General features: G+C 35.9%; 2 protein-coding genes across 2 annotated transcripts; one reads left to right on the forward strand and one right to left on the reverse strand.

Annotated features, from left to right (window-relative positions):
* Positions 1 to 2,121: 2,121 nt before the first annotated feature.
* On the reverse strand, positions 2,122 to 7,295 carry LOC123704151 (NADH dehydrogenase [ubiquinone] 1 alpha subcomplex subunit 8). Its single transcript, XM_045652448.1, has 4 exons — positions 7,050 to 7,295; positions 6,155 to 6,330; positions 5,498 to 5,605; positions 2,122 to 2,662 (listed from the first exon to the last, which is right to left on the reverse strand). The coding sequence occupies exons 1-4, from the start codon at positions 7,176 to 7,178 to the stop codon at positions 2,545 to 2,547; spliced, it is 531 nt and encodes a 176-aa protein (XP_045508404.1). The 5' UTR covers positions 7,179 to 7,295; the 3' UTR covers positions 2,122 to 2,544.
* Positions 7,296 to 8,008: 713 nt separating this feature from the next.
* On the forward strand, positions 8,009 to 16,078 carry LOC123704131. Its single transcript, XM_045652425.1, has 7 exons — positions 8,009 to 8,332; positions 11,716 to 12,172; positions 12,682 to 12,827; positions 13,256 to 13,392; positions 14,078 to 14,165; positions 14,903 to 15,111; positions 15,937 to 16,078. The coding sequence occupies exons 1-7, from the start codon at positions 8,117 to 8,119 to the stop codon at positions 16,055 to 16,057; spliced, it is 1,374 nt and encodes a 457-aa protein (XP_045508381.1). The 5' UTR covers positions 8,009 to 8,116; the 3' UTR covers positions 16,058 to 16,078.
* The last annotated feature ends 530 nt before the right edge of the window (positions 16,079 to 16,608 follow it).

A 16,608-nucleotide genomic window follows, 5' to 3' on the forward strand; every position in this document is an offset into this window, starting at 1 on the left:
CTTTCTCTTTAGCGGAATGGGCCAGAGAGTCTTCGTCCTTGTGCAAAGGAGGAAAGGATGAACGACAGAAGTTACCTTGGATGGCCTTGGCGAGGGACCAAAACGCCCGTGTTCCCGAAGGAAGTCGCGCTAGTCTATCGCCAAGTGCACCAATATAACTGGATTTAGCCCTAGCGATTTCTCTCTTGTAGGATCTGGAGGCAGAGTTGTACTTCTTCCTGATGAGACCAACGCTTGGATCGCGACACGCCGTTGCTGCAACCCAGGCTTGAAAAAGTTCCTGTTTCTGACGAGACGCCATGTTACAGGAACGTCCAAACCAAGGCTTAGATCTACCACCAACGGGCACAACAGAGTATGGCACAAATAGTTCCATACCCTGCAGTACCACGTCAGTGATAGACTCAGCACAAGCGTTGGGATCCTCCGAGGAGAAGCAAACAGGCCCCCATGGGTAGGAAGCGAAAAAACCACGCATTCCGTCCCAGTCTGCCGACTTGTAGTGCCACACACGGCGTCGAGCTGCAGGTGTCTGCTGTTTCGAGCCCATAAGTGGCACCATACTCCGTATCAGGCAATGGTCTGATGACCCCAGTGGGGCCACGACGGAGACCTGATAGTTCTCGGGATGTGTGGTCAGCAGAAGATCCAAAAGAGAGGGAGTATGGCCCTCCACATCCGGTATTCGCGTAGGCGATGAGACCAGCTGTGTTAGGCCATAGGCTAGAGCAAAATCGTGTACAGTTCGTCCCGCGTGGTCAGTTGTACGCGACCCGAGCCATTCAACGTGGTGGGCATTGAAATCGCCTAAAACCACGAGCTCTGCAGAAGGGAACTGTACAAGCAAGGTGTCGATCATCTCTTGGATGTGCTCAAATAGTCGGTCGGTACCAGTATTCCCGCTGTGGGATCTGTACAGGCAAGCATAGACGCGAGGGTGGTCGCCGCAGTCAATATGCAGCCAGATAATAGACAGATCCTCACCTTCAAGGGTGCCAAGACGTCGACAACAGATATCCTCCCTAACGTATGCGCATACCCCGGCACGCGGTGCAAAAGTATGCTCCAGCTTAAAACCAGGGTATGTGAGATAAGATACGTCGGCCGGAGTTGATATCTGAGTCTCAGTCAGGAAGAGCAAGGCCGGCTTAGCCGTCTCAAGATGGTAGTGGACGGCGTTTAAGTTAGTGTGCAGCCCCCGTATGTTACAAAAGTCCACCGTGAGAGTGAAGGGGGGTGATTTTTTTTGCTTGCTCTGCGAACCCCTTGGCACATGACCGAGCGGAATTATGCCCGCCCCAGAATACGACGGGCTGCCGCAGCGCAGGCGCTGCGGGAGGGATTCTCCTGCACCGCAGGTGCCGGTACCCTCCTGGGGTATTCTGCCTAATAATGCCGCGTTCATATTTGGGGGTTGTTGTTTTTGGGCCTCCGGACCCCTCACTCACCGTACGAAACGCGGTGGCATACTGTTAATATGCCACCACTTCACGCCGGTTTCCTGTGAGGGTGTGGTAACTTCCCCGGTGCGAGCTTGACCCATTTCGTGCCGAAGCAGTGCTCGACTCCCACTTACAAAAACTTTAGACTTTATAAATTATCATGAAACTTAATGCTGACTCAGGGACCCTATCCTTCACAAATACTGATGAATCTGTGGATGAATCGAGTATTTGTTTTTAGTTTTGTGGTATAGATAAGGCGAACCATTTCACACAAGTTATTTGTAAAAGGTGTTCAGTAGCAGTAAATGGCTTGATGATAGAATTAATCATAGATGATAACTTTATTTGTCGTGGAGGGCGAATTTATGGCGACTACTTTTAACGGATTTATTGTTCTTCGTCTCCTCTAACTTCCTATTTCCTTAGTTATTCCAAATATTTAGAAATTCGAGAAATAAACATGGAATTGTTAACGAAGTATTCCTTCCTTTCATACGCTAATATAGTTACAATTTTTGAAACGACTCTGTTCCATTATATTATGTATTTTACAGCGTGTACTCTAAAATTTTCACAGTACCTATCACTTATATTTTTTGCAACATATTCGATCAATAATTTCCAACAACAAAAAATAAACAAATTTTACTCTTTCAGGAAAAGAAAAGGCAATACCTAATTTCAACATTTTATTATCTACACTTTAAATATCTAATGAAACATGATTAAAGTAAAACATTAGAAAACTCAACAAGGCAGTAGCGTAAAATAATTTTTAACTTGATTATAAATAAAATGCTCTAATGTCTTACTTTAAAAGGAAAATTCTATTTCGTGTATGAAAATATCGTTTTGTCCCATTCTAACGTATTAGTTATTACGTATGAGTGAAAAGGACAAAACGATATTCTATACTTTTTCAAAGTACACTTGCTGACATTTGACATTTCCATACAGATAAAATATGATAGAAAAATTAAAAAAAAATTGTTATATAGTAAAAAAGTACAGTGTGTTGGTTTCGGTTTTATTTTAATACATATATTAAATAAAAAAACACGATGAATAATGCCTAACAAATGTACTTGATATTTCCAATTTAATCTGTCATCCAATAGAAACGACCGCCAAATCGCGCGCTTTTTTTCTCGTAATTTTCCGGCAAAGCTGGAGTCGCGTCTGGATACACGGCCTTGGGCTCTTCGATGGGCTTTGGTCTTGAAAAAAAAAATTAAAATATTAGATACCTATAGCTATAGACTCGATTTTAACAACTTTTTTTTCAATAAGAAGAAGTTGTATGTTCTTTTTCAAGCTCTTGTGCAAAAATTCATTAAACTCAAACTCAAGCTCAAACATTTAATTATTCAATTAGACTACTTTTAGTAGCACTTTCGAATCGTCATTACATATAAGTATTTTTAACATTTACAATTATAATCAAATAGTCAATATTCAATACAAATGTTTCTAGTTATTAGAGATAGGCCGAATATTTCTTTTAAACTCAAACTCAAACATTTATTTATTCAATTAGACTTCTTTTACAAGCACTTTTGAAACGTCATTACATATTTTAACATTTACCACCGATTCGGAAAGCAGTACCTATCTACGGAGAAGAATCGGCAAGAAACTCCATAGTTGCTCTTTTTAATCATGTCAGTTTTACAATTTAATTTTACAAAATACATAATATGTACATTATAATCATAATATGCCAAAGAACTGTCCTGTGGTTTTTACGCGACTACCCTCCATGGGTTTTTATCGTCCATATATTCCTTAATACTGTAATAGGCTCTCTGAATTAGTACATTTTTTATATAAGTTTTAAATTTAGAACTACTAAACTCTTTAATATTATGAGGAATTCTGTTGTAAAAGAGTATACCTTGACCCATAAATGAATTTTTAACTTTAGCTAGCTGGACAAATGGAATTTCAATTTTATTTCTGTTTCTTGTGTCATAACAATGTCTATCTCCTACTTTTGTGTGTAAATAAGCCTTATTGTGTACATATAAAATATTATTAAATATATACTGCGACTTTTACATTCGGTAATCAGCATATTCGGCAGCTCTACCGAATATTCATATTCGGCTGAATTACCTAATATTCGACAAAGTGATACTCAAAACTTTAACTGTTAAGAGTTAAGACCCGTGTATTATCATGATTTGAGTGTACAGTGTTATGAGGTTAGTATTTTAGAGTGTGGCTTTCTGATTTTGTCGTCACTGAAGCTTTATTTTTAATTAACCCGATCAGGCCACGACACAATAGATTTTCTATTGTGTCTGTGATTCCGGGGGCTGAGTTATTAAAGTAAAAAGATAATAACTTAATGCAAAATAGCTGAACCGATTATTCGGCCGAATATTCGGTTCGGTAAACGTTTTACCGAATATTCGGCGGAATGTTCGTATTTGGTGATCGGCCTATCTAATAATAATAATAATAATAAGGGCGTAGGGATGTGACGACCCCATCGCCCACGGTTGGAATATCTGTTGTCTACGTTACAACAGATATTCCACCCGTGCAGTCAGTCAACCCGCAGGACACCTTGTGGCGGGGTGTCGGGGAGTAGCGACCCCGCGGGAACCGAGTGCTCCCGGGGGAGGCCCCTGTCTTCATCTCCGGCTTGCCTTCACCGGCCGGTCGGAGTGAAGCCTGACGAGGACAGGACCCCCACCTCTGGCTTGCCTTAACCGGCCGGCCAGAGTGGAGTCGCGAGAGCTTTTAGCTCGAAGGGTGGATGCGAATCATAAGTGGCGAGTGGGCACGTGATGCTGGACCCTCAGGGAGCGCGTGATCGTAGTTTAAAGTCCAGGGACGCCTCTCCACCCTTAGCTGCTCACAATATGTTGCCCCCTTGTCGCACTATTGCAGCGACTTATTTCGGGGGCTCATACAATGAGAGGGCGAGTCACCACCTGCCAACAATTTTTTGCTATATCTTAGTAGAAAGGCAGGTGCCATAGTCTTCCATAGTCCTTAATTCCGGTCCATTAACATCCCATTCCATAGCCCAGTTTATTTTGTTTCTTTATCTTGCAATAGTCCTACATCGGCCGCGGACTGCCCAGGGCTGTATCTCTATAGTGCAGTCATGGGCAGGCTGCGGCTGGTGTCCCACAACACAGTAAAGTTCTCTAAAGGGCCTCTGCGTGTTGGATCCGTGTCCCCACGTAAGCCTTCCAAAGGACCGGGTACCTTCCTTATGATGGTACCCGTGTATTATGGAACTGAGATACATAATAATAATAATAATAAACATTTATTGTCAACGAAACATAAAAACATACAGTACAAGATTACAAAAACAAAAACAACAGTAACATTCAGAGTAAAAATAACAATAATAATAAAGTATTAAAAAAAAGAATGTTTTTAATAGGTACTGGACATTTCTCCGTTGACAAAAGGGACCAACTCAGTATCTGGCACGAATGATGAGATGGACCATTCGCACCACTGATTTTCAGTGGCCCCTTATGACATTTGGAGTTGACAATCACACACTGAACAATAAAATAATAAAAATATAAAAATAAACCTAAAAGAGATAAAAATAATTAAAAATAAAGTAGAGAAAGCAAAACGAATAAAAGATAAAAAATAAAACAAAATAAATAAAACCAAAGCAGAAACAAAGCAAATCATGCAATCACACTTATGTAAAAACAATTGAAAATAAAACATCACCTTTTTTACATAGAACACAATACAAATGACATATTTACAAAGGAAGTTACACTCAGCGCCACCAAGTCCCCTATGGAGGGTTTAAAAGTAAATGATTTCGATATTTGCGTCGAAAATTTTCCTTATTACGCAGATTACGTAGTGGTGGTGGAAGATTATTCCAACACTTGGTGGCACTGTATCGGAAACTTCCCTTGAACCCTGCGGAGTGGTGTCTGTATCTCTACTTATTATATAAATTGCCTCTATAACTAAAATAGGTGGCATTGCATTACTATTATTACAAATTTTGGTGAGGTTTTCTCTTCAAATATAATAATATAAGAAAAAATAAATACCTCTTGGTGTCATGAACTCTAGCCTCGGTGAAGTAACCAAATGATGGACGAGGTATGTTAAGTTTATCCAACATGCATTTATCGAACACACCCTGAGTTTTGCGGCAGCTGAAAATAAATGGTAATAAATATTTTAATAATAGTATGTATCAACAATCTAGTTTTAGTGTAAACAAATTGATTGCTCCAGGTTAATCTGTCGTTAATCTTAAAGTAAAACTAAAACTTTTGTGTGTGCCAGAAAAATGCAGCTTTTAACTGTGCATTATTCAATGTATGCTATTCGTACATAAGCAACATCACTACCAAGTATCATCAAAATCAGTCCATTGGTTTTCAAGTGAAAGAGCTAAAAATATACTTCCATACATTCATACAAATTTTGTGGTGTACAATATTAGTAGCATAATGATCTTGAAATAAATCAGAATGTATGGGTTTGATTTTGATTTTCATTGAATACTGTAACATGAAATAAAAGCTATTTAGTTTCTAAGCAGTCTTACATACTTTAGTGGAACATATCCAACAATATTCCTCCAAACATTAAATATATCCTTATTTATTGTATTAATCCGTGCATTGTATACTTGTGAATATTTTTAACAAGGTGTGGTACATTAAATTGTTAAATAAATAATAACACATAAAACTCACAACTCCAAACTCATATCTCCGGAACTCTTATCAATGCAGTGCGTATATTGGTTGAACTCAGCGAGGCAAGAGCCTTTCACCTTCCGGAAGAATTCCAGAGTGCAGGCGGTGACGGCTTTGCCTTCATTGATGCACTTGCGAGGATCCTTCTCCTCAGCGCGGCAGAGCATGTATTCCTAGAAAATAGACTAGTTTTTCACATGGGTTATATTGATATTGAATTGACTAGGAAATTCTGATTTTACTTGATTATATAGAAGATAGTATATTATAGGATTTACACAGAAGATACTTTATGTGAATAAGGTTCCTGTCTAGAGCAGAAAGTTAAAAATTTGTTTTGGTGCATTTATTTTTTAGTTTCTTTCTTTTTTATAATAATTATAACTGTATTTTTGATAAATGTAGTTATAAGAAGAATTTATACATATTTTGTTTTGAATATAATGTATCTTGATAAGAACTGATTTGTAGCCCAAGACCTATATTAGGTTGTTATGTACTAAATTTTGTTTTATCCATTATTTAGTCAGTTTATTCAAACACAACGAACTCTCAAACTTTACTTATATTTATGATGATTAAACTGCGTAGAAAAAGAAGAGAAGGCTTTTTTTATAAGGAGTTATGAGTAATAGGTCAATAAATTTCGTTACATACAATTATTTGCTTTACATAAGTAATATTCTAATGCGAACAATAGATTATCAAATTTCTAAAATTAATATAAAACTACAATTTATGTTCGACATTGTAAATATAAAAAAAAAAAACATAATAACAAACATAACCTATTCGATTATGCAATCACTATACTTTTAAATACTCAAATTAAGGTCCATAAAAAAATACTTATTTATCGCGAAAAATGTTCCAAATTAAACATTTTACTCACATTATTAACTTGTTCACAATATTTTCCTAAGTGGAAAGATCCTGCGATTAAAGTAGGTGTAGATAAATTTACTTCTTGCACAGTCAATTCTGACTCTTCAGGTAGAACTACGTCGTTGGTAATGGTCATTTTGTACTATTTTTTCACGGGGAATTTGGAATTTCGGCCAAATTTAATAAATAATTTCTTCCACAATATCCGTGGAAGAAATACAAGTGGTAAGACGATTATTACGAAATAGACTTATGCATTTTGGGAAAGAGAGAAACTAATACGATATGTTTTAAGTATGAAAGAGACAGATAACAATTATCGATTTGGTGGGATACTTTTATATTCTTCCGTGTAATAATGTCAATTGTCACTGACAGCTGTTCAATGTGTTCCATTTTACGTAGAATTTTCTCAAGTTTATACTACGTCAACTTACCGAAGTGATAATATTTTACATTGTGGTTACACGCTATAACAAAGCATCCATATTTTCGGAGTAATTCTACTTGGCTGAAGATTCATAAGAGGGACTATGACGTGTTTTTTGAAACGCATCACTTGACGACGCGATTTCTTTATAAAACATAAATATAGCACACCATATTAGTAACTTTGGTAAATAGAAATGATTTTGGTTTCTTAAATGAATTCACGGACTCACAGTAGCACGTAACTTGACAACTTTTACGTGACGTGACAACGTGGCGAAAGCTTTCCTCACTACTCTGTGCTCACTACCTTTCGCTATACGTGTATTTGAGCACAAGCAGTTTATCACAATAAAACGAAATATGCTCGATAGCAAATTACCAAGTGTTCAATTAAGCGGGTGCAAACGTACCTAATTAAAGTAGAATGAGGGTACTTTTGTCCACAGAATATAATATATTGGGTAATGGTTATTTATCTGTGGACATCTTTGTAATATGACACTGACGGACTAAATTTGACTTTGACATCTGTCACCTTCGCTATGCTTTACTCGTAGCGATTACCAACAAAGATTTAATTAAATTCCGGAGTTGTTATTTAAAAATGATTATTTTTCTGAAATTCCTGTAAAAATCGCTACAATGTCGCATAATACCGATTGGGACGTTGAAAAATATAGAGAGGAACATGAAAGTGAAGAACATTGGCAGTTAAGGAAGGCCTTCATAGAGAGATGGAAGGAAAACTATTCGGAGGAAAGATTAATATGTCTAGCGCAAGTATTTGCCAATATAGAGTTTATGGGGTGCAGATATCCTATAGAAACTATGAAGGAAGTAGCAGCACTATCAAAAGAGGTACTGTTCTATGAGAAGTTCTAACCTAGATTTTTCTGAACAAACCTTAGTAATTAGAGATTAAGGACGGTTGATTTGGATAAAAAAGATCTGTTAAAATATTATGTACATTATTGATACATCATACCATACAAGGGAAGTGTAAACAGTGATTAGTTACTACTTGTAATAAGGCTGGTTGCAGAGCTTGACCGACCGTCAGTGCGTACCGTCGGTCCTGACGATACGCATCAACAATTGTATGACTATGACACGCATGACAATAGGGTAACGGCACCAGTGGTCAGCCTCATAACAGCTTTTTGAAGTTTTGACAATTATGGTAATTGTCAAAACTTCAAAAAGCTGTTATGAGGCTGTTCTACAACAATTGTCGAATAAAAAAACGTACAACATGTATGGATTTATTGTTTATTGTAGTTTCGAATCAACGTTTATCAAAAACAATAATTCTCTTAGTAAAATATATAATTAATTTTAAACAAAAAATGGCCCAGTGTCCCAGTGAACAGCCTCTAAAAACCAATAAACAGCCTTGTTGAACCCAGTGTTCAGCCTTTAGTAAGTATAACTAATAATGAGATCAAAATAAACAATGTTATATCAAAATCTACTATATTAATCACATTTTTATAGCAACGATTCACTTAGCACAAAAAAATGTATATCGCACATAATACAAATATTATTTTAAACATACTATTACAATCGCTTTGTGTCTTCTTATTTTTTAGGAACTTCTTATTACTTATCATAAATACAGCAATGATTCTTTTTAAAAAAATCAGCAATATTAGTTTATAATATGTCCTATTGATGTATCTATAATCCACAATATATACAGGGTGTAATCGTAAAGTGTGCACAGGCGATTATTCCGTAACTATTATAGATATCAAAAAACTTTAAACAGATATCGAAAGTATTTAACCTAATGAGTAAAATGGCCATAATAAATTTTTAAAAATAAAACGAGAAATATCTAAAAAATTAACTTGAAACCCTCCCATACATTTAGTATGAGATACGAATATCCAATGTAGGGTTGATCCAAAAGTAATGATAATCAATATTAAACAAGGTCATTACAGTTATAATAATTATGTAGTTCTCTAGATAGTCTCCTAACTAGAAAATATACTTCAATATTTTTTTTCTAAAACTTAAAAAAAAAAACTTTGACTTCATCCACAAAACCCCCTCCACGCGGCCATCACTTCGCTGTCGTCTTAAAATAATTTATTGCTAAGAAAGTGTTTCTTGTGCCGAGGAAAGAGATAAAAGTAAATAGGAGCTAGATCTAAAAAAAAGGGTAGGTGTTCAAGCATTTGGAATGCCGATTTTTGAATGGCAGCCATCGCAACTGACGCTGTGTGATCTGGTGCGTTGTCTTGGTGAAACAGCGTTCAGGTCCGCAGTTTGCCATGTCTCTTTTCCTTACTAACCCACCGCAATCTTTTAATTTGGTCTGTTTAGTAAGAGCCCAATAAAGTGGCTACCTTTTTTAAATATTCCACCATAATTATTCCTTCAGCATCCCAAAAAACTACCGCATTAATCTAACCTACTGATTTTCACTTTGAATTTCTTCATCGTCACTTTTGAAGCTCGCATCCAGGACATTGATTGTTTTTTGGTTTCAGCATAAATATAGTAAACTCGGGTAACGTCCATGATCACAAAACGTGACAAAAAATTATCCTGATATCATTAAAAATTTAGAAATTTACCCTCTACATGTCGAATCGTTGTTTCTTCTTTTCGTCGGGAAACATTCTGGCAGGCACGGTTCACATTCAAATTAATGTAAATAATTGGAAACGTGGCCTGTTGATATGATTTTTTTGTGATTACTTAGTGAATACATGAGCAAGCAAAAAACATTTATTTTATATTTTTATGTGCACAGGAAATACCCAATTATCATTACTTTTGGATCAACCTAGTACATTTAATATGAAAGATTTTAGCTTTTTCTTTCTTTTTTTGGTTTTCTGCTTTAATTACTTCGCAAATTTGAAGGGAAGTTCATTTAGAAACTGTAAATAGAGCTCCTCATTGTATTGCACAATGAGGACATCACTTCGAAAATCTGCTATGAATACAAAATGTATGGGAAATAAAATGTATGGGAGCGTTTAATGTAACATTTTTGGATATTTCTCGTTTTATTTTTAAAAATTTATTATGGCCATTTTACTCATTAGGTTAAGTACTTTCGATATCAGTTTAAAGTTTTTTTGTATCTGCAATAGTTACGGAATAATCGCTTGTGCACACTTAACGATTACACCCTGTATATAATTATAATCAACCACAGGAGGATCTCTTTCGGAGGATTTCTCTTTCGGATTTTTAGCTAAAAAAAAGGGAACAATAATAACTTTTTACCATTATTTCAGGTAAAACTTAACTAACAAAACTTAACTACAATACTTATAGATTTAAACACAAACATTCGCATTTATACTTAAAATATTATTTCAATAACATCGTGGCTGAATACTGGATCATTGAGACCCAGTGGTCAGTCGCTTGAAAAAATATTTTGAAATGCGGCTGACCACTGGGTTTTCTAACAATTAGGAAATAATCCCAGTAATCAGCCCCGGGGGCTGTCCATTGGATCTTTCATAAAAAATCAGTATCCAATGGTCTGCCCCTCAAATTTTTAAGTAAAAAAACAATATTTTTTATCAAATTTCATAAAATTAAATGCTCTAAGTAATCTATAAAGTTATTATCTATAAAACACAATCACATTTCATACTAAAATATGTTATTTCTCACCTTTCAAAAGAACACCACGTGAAACAAAAAATATTGCGGACATGACACTTCTGCTCTTGTCGGCGGACAGCATCTGTACGAACGTGTTTACTTCTCTTCCCTAACCCCCTGCCGCTCCTATCGCGTGATGCATGAACCAATAACGAAACAGAGCTTCTATTTAAGTGCGCGTGATTTGGTTATTTTGATTACAGCGATATTTATGGCCAATAAACAAAGCAATAGGCTGATCACTGGTTCCTGGCTGACCACTGGTGCCGTTACCCTACGCGTGCGTATGGTCGGTCTAGCTATGAACGGCTTTATGAATTTCCATACATATGACAAGTGCGACTGACGTACGCACTGATGGTCGGTCAAGCTCTGCAACCAGCCTTATAATTTCTATTTGGCTTGTTAAAGGTATCATCAATATAGTTTTAAACTTATATTCTTAGGCAATTATGCTATTTAAATACCTTGTACCAATAAAGTTATATTTCATTTTACAATTCCCTCCTTGACTAAAGCAATATTAAACAAATACCAACTTGAACAAGGAATCTTTAATGAGTGAAAGGTATAACCACAAGTTAATTCAATAAAAATTCCAGGTAGCCATCAACTACAGAAAACAAAAGAAAACAAAACTACAAAGAACATTTGTATCCGCATCTGACGCAGCAGAAGATCGCGCGAAAGGCATTAAAAGAGAAGGTGGAGTTATCAAAGACTCCCCACCGGCTAAATCTAAAAAGATCGAATTTGTACCACAAGGACAAAGTGTCGTAACCACTGAACAAGACTCCGATGATAATGATGATGAGAAATGTGTAGAACAAAATGATGATGATGATGATGAAAAGCATACAGAACAGAATGATGATATAAAAAGTGAAGTAAATACTAGCACGATTGATAAGAATGCACGGTTTAACAATTATAGAGAAGAAATGGGGAAAATACAGTGTGTTGATGTGGGTAGTTTTAGAGAGAATATGTTCACAACTCCGTTTGGACGGTTTGTTCTCTTGGTGCGGCCGTGGGCGTCTAAACAGACTAATATACAAGGTAAAAACATATGAACTTATTACATGTTAAAAATTTGTTGTATAGAAAACTACATGAAAAAAATATTTATTTACATCTTAAACCAACTTATTCTACGAATCTAAAAACCCACTATATTTTATTATGTATAATTCCGGACAGATCTAAATTATAAATTATTGTAATTATTATTTTTTTTTTATCTGATTATTTTAGAATTTAAATGCATGTTATATGACCTATATTGTATTGCAATACCTGCATAAGGTTGCTAATATGCATGTTAAAATGTATTGGTATGCAATAAATAATTTGAATTTGAATGTGTTGGGGATTTTATGCAAATTTTTTACATAACCTGTGTAAAAGACAATATTGTTAATACAAATGGCATTCACTTCACAAGTTATGGTTATTTTACATACTAACAAACTTTCACATTTATTATGTTAGTAGGATAAACTGATAAGCCTTAACTATCCACTATTCGAACAATTGATTTATTTTTTTTTTTTTCACATTTTTCACAGCCAGCGCGCAAGCATGTCACCTAATACTTGCGACACGATACAAACCGCCGGTCTACTCGCTAACACTCAACGGAGTTTTATTAGCGGAAGCCTCCGGTGAGAGCAGAGCGGAGGCGAGGTGCATTGTGGAGACGCTGGCATGGAATGTATGTACGATGTAAGAGTGTTGCTAATCCATACTTAATATTATAAATGCGAAAGTAACTCTGTCTGTCTGTCTGTTACTCAATTACGCCTTAACTAGTGAACCAATTTGCATGAAATTTGGTATAGAGATATTTTGATACCCGAGAAAGGACATAGGCTACTTTTTACCCCCGAAATCCCACGGTAACGGGAACTATGCGGGTTTTTCTTTGACTGCGCGGGGGATGCCGCGGGTGGAAAGCTATCTAAAAAATCTATATAAAAATCTATATCTATACTATAAAATATAACAAGCTGACCCGACCGAGACTGGGCTGTCCGACTTCAAATGTTTTGTTTCTTAATACAAAATTTATCCAGCATTAGCATTATAAGGTTTGGCAGGTGCTTCTGAGGATAATATGGATTCTTATTTATTTATTTAAAGAGATTAACAGCATGTTCAGTGAGCCTAATGGTCAAGGAACAATTCAGAGCGCACGGTGACAAGCAAATATCGATTAGCGATGTATCAGGCAAGAGGGAGGAATTTGGCACGCCGGTTGAAAATAGTGTTGCTACCAAGTGAGTATCATTATAACTTTGTTTTTTTTATATAGTATAAAACAAAGTCGCTTTCTCTGTCCCTATGTCCCTTTGTATGCTTAAATCTTTAAAACTACGCAACGGATTTTGATGCGGTTTTTTTTTAATAGATAGAGTGATTCAAGAGGAAGGTTTTAGTATATATTTTATTAGGTTTTAGACAAAGCGGGCGGTAAGCTAGTTGTTTATATGAATTAAATATGTTTGGAGGGACTTTACTGTGATCAAATGAGAATAGGATCGATTATGGGCCATTTTATCAAGAAAATAAAACATTTAATTAAATTTAATAAATACGCATAAAATATAACGTAGTTAACTCTTTTTCTTTTATTTATTTAAAGGGCTTTATCGCTTTGCGATAACATCTCTTACATACAGAAGAAGTACGTAAGAGTAAAAATAATCTATTGAAATGCAAAAAGGAATTCCAAGAAAATCGTATTTTTATTTAACACTAAATTAATGCATAAAGGTCATTGAGATTCCTATTCTTAGTGGAATCGCATAAGACATAAGTTATATACTTTATTGTATTACTACCTGCTCGCTCTTATTTTCATTTTTTATTCTACTTTATTAAGCACTGCAGATAAACAATATTTCACCTAGTAAATTTTTTTTAAATTTATGAATTAAAATTATTTTTGAATTATTTTTATAGGATGATGAAACTCATGGGATGGAAGGGCGGAGGGCTGGGTGCAGACGCGCAGGGCATAGAGGAACCGATTAAGCCTAATTTACAAATGGTAATTTTTTTCTAGTTTAAATATTGTAGTGGACTAGTAGTAAGCTAAATATAAATTAACTTTCTTGCGTACTATTTCACGGATATCATAAGATTACGTCGGATATATTATAGTCATAACGATAAATTTACTTTTAATTTATATTGATTTTGTTTTATCAATTTCTATTTTATTATTTGCTTATATTTACATTATGATATTTTTATACCCATTCTCTTTGTGTTTGATCTCATTACTACATAATGACCACTTGAATTACATGATAAATTATTGCAACATACACATCTATATATATAAAACTCTAAGGTGACTGATATAGTGATCTATCAACGCACAGCCCAAACCATTGGACGGATCGGGCTGAAATTTGGCATGCAGGTAGATGTTAGGACGGAGGCGTCCCCTAAGAAAGGATTTTGATCAATTCTACCCCCAAGGGGATAAAATAGGAGATGAAAATTTGTATCATGTTTATTTATCTTTTCCACGCAGGCGAAGCTGCGGGCAACAGCTAGTTTCATATAATACTAGCTGTGCCCCGCGGTTTTACCCGCATTGCTCCGCTCCTGTTGGTCTTAACATGATACATATAGCCTTTCTCGATATATGCGCTAACACCGAAATAATTTTTCAAATCGGACCAGTAGTTCCTGTGATTAGCGCTATCAAACAAACAAACTCTTTAGTTTTATAATATTAAGTATAGATTATATATAAATGTTTTTATGTATTACCAGGTAAACCGCGCAGGCCTCGGCAGCACAGTATCCGACATACGTGCGCTACGTCGCGCGGGTTTCGAACTAATGAACAGATATCTGGCCTCAGATGCGTTGGATGTGGAACTTGTGTTCAGTAGTGAATTTGGGAAGGAAGAAAGGGCGGTGCTGCACCAGTGTGCGAAACGAGTGGGGCTCGGGTCGAGGAGCTATGGGGATAAGGACAGGTGGGTAAGGGGTCGGGTTTAGTGGGTAGGGGTCGGGTTTAGTGGGTAGGGGTCGGGTTTAGTAGCTAGTTAAATGTAGAACTTGTATTTAGTAGCGAGTTTTCGGAAGGAAGAAAGGGCGGTATTGCATCAATGTGTGAAGCGAGTGGGGCTCGGGTCGAGAAGCTATGGGGATAAGGATAGGTGGGTTTATACTCGGATTTTTAATTAGACAAAGTAAACTGACAGCAGCTTATGTCACTTTGTAAAATAATGTTGCCCTATTTAAAGTAATAGTGAGGAATTCAGTTCTCATTCAATCAGATGAATGAACAATGAGTGAGAGAGATATTCACACGACTATTGGTTCAATTTCATTCTTTCCCGATTTTCAATCATTCACTTTGTGACAACGCTATTTTTATTGCATCAAAAACTTACAACACAGTAAACGTCAGTTAAAATCCGAGTATAGTGGTTACAGCGCCATTTTGTGACGTCAGCGAACAGGGACAATTAGATTTAGGGTATAGCTATTAGGAGGGATATCAGTACTTATGGTTTTCCAGTATGATGGAATTAGAAAGAGATCGTCTTATCATCTGACTAAGAGATCATGGTGCTCCAGATAATGACTTATTGTATACAAAAAGGAATTAAAATAACAAGAAACAAATTCCATATCACTTATGATCAGTATGAACATAAAACCTATAACTTTTGCATTGGTAAATAATGATATGGTATGCAGATAGATTATTGACGAATATTATTTAAAAATTAGAGTACTACTAGAACTACTCAAATTTTCACTTTACGAGCAATGAAGTGAGCTTGTTTTTGCAGATTTCTTGTGGTGCGAAAGAAATTGGATCCGTTTTCACTAGTTCGAGCTGTGGTGGAGAAAGGTGGAGACACTCCGAAATATCAAGTGTTCATACCAACTACGTTATCAAATGGAAGATGAGAAATAAATGAATTATATTAATTTTTGTTTTATTTCTGACTACCCTCTAGTGTGCTATGGTGAACTATTTTGCACGAATTTACACGAAATTTAGAATTAAGTTGAGAAGTGACAGAATATAATAACTAATAAAAAATATGAACAATCCAAAAGTTTAAAATTTAGTGTTTTTCGTAATATTTAAAAATCGTGTAGGTATTCCTATTACAGCAATAGAAAAAGGAAGGATTTATGTTCATATTTTTTCGAGGGAATTAAAAACGTTATGGTCATTACACGATTTTTGCATGGATGGATACAGGATAACTAGTTTTTAGTTTTTACATAGGTAAATTAAATATAAAGAGCACTATTGATCACATAATATTTTAAGCCTATTTCTTAGGGTCAACTCACACCAAAAGAGCGTCGAAGCGCAGCGAAGCGGAGCGCAGTTTCAGTGCCATATGAATTTTAACTTTATTTTCATTACTATAATACTTATTATCGCATGAGAAACTCGAACGAGTCGCGCGGATGCCCGCGGCGCCGCTGGAATTCCGCGGAATCGG

The sequence above is a fragment of the Colias croceus genome, chromosome 28 (genome assembly GCF_905220415.1).
Source record: "Colias croceus chromosome 28, ilColCroc2.1".
Lineage (NCBI taxonomy): Eukaryota > Metazoa > Arthropoda > Insecta > Lepidoptera > Pieridae > Colias > Colias croceus.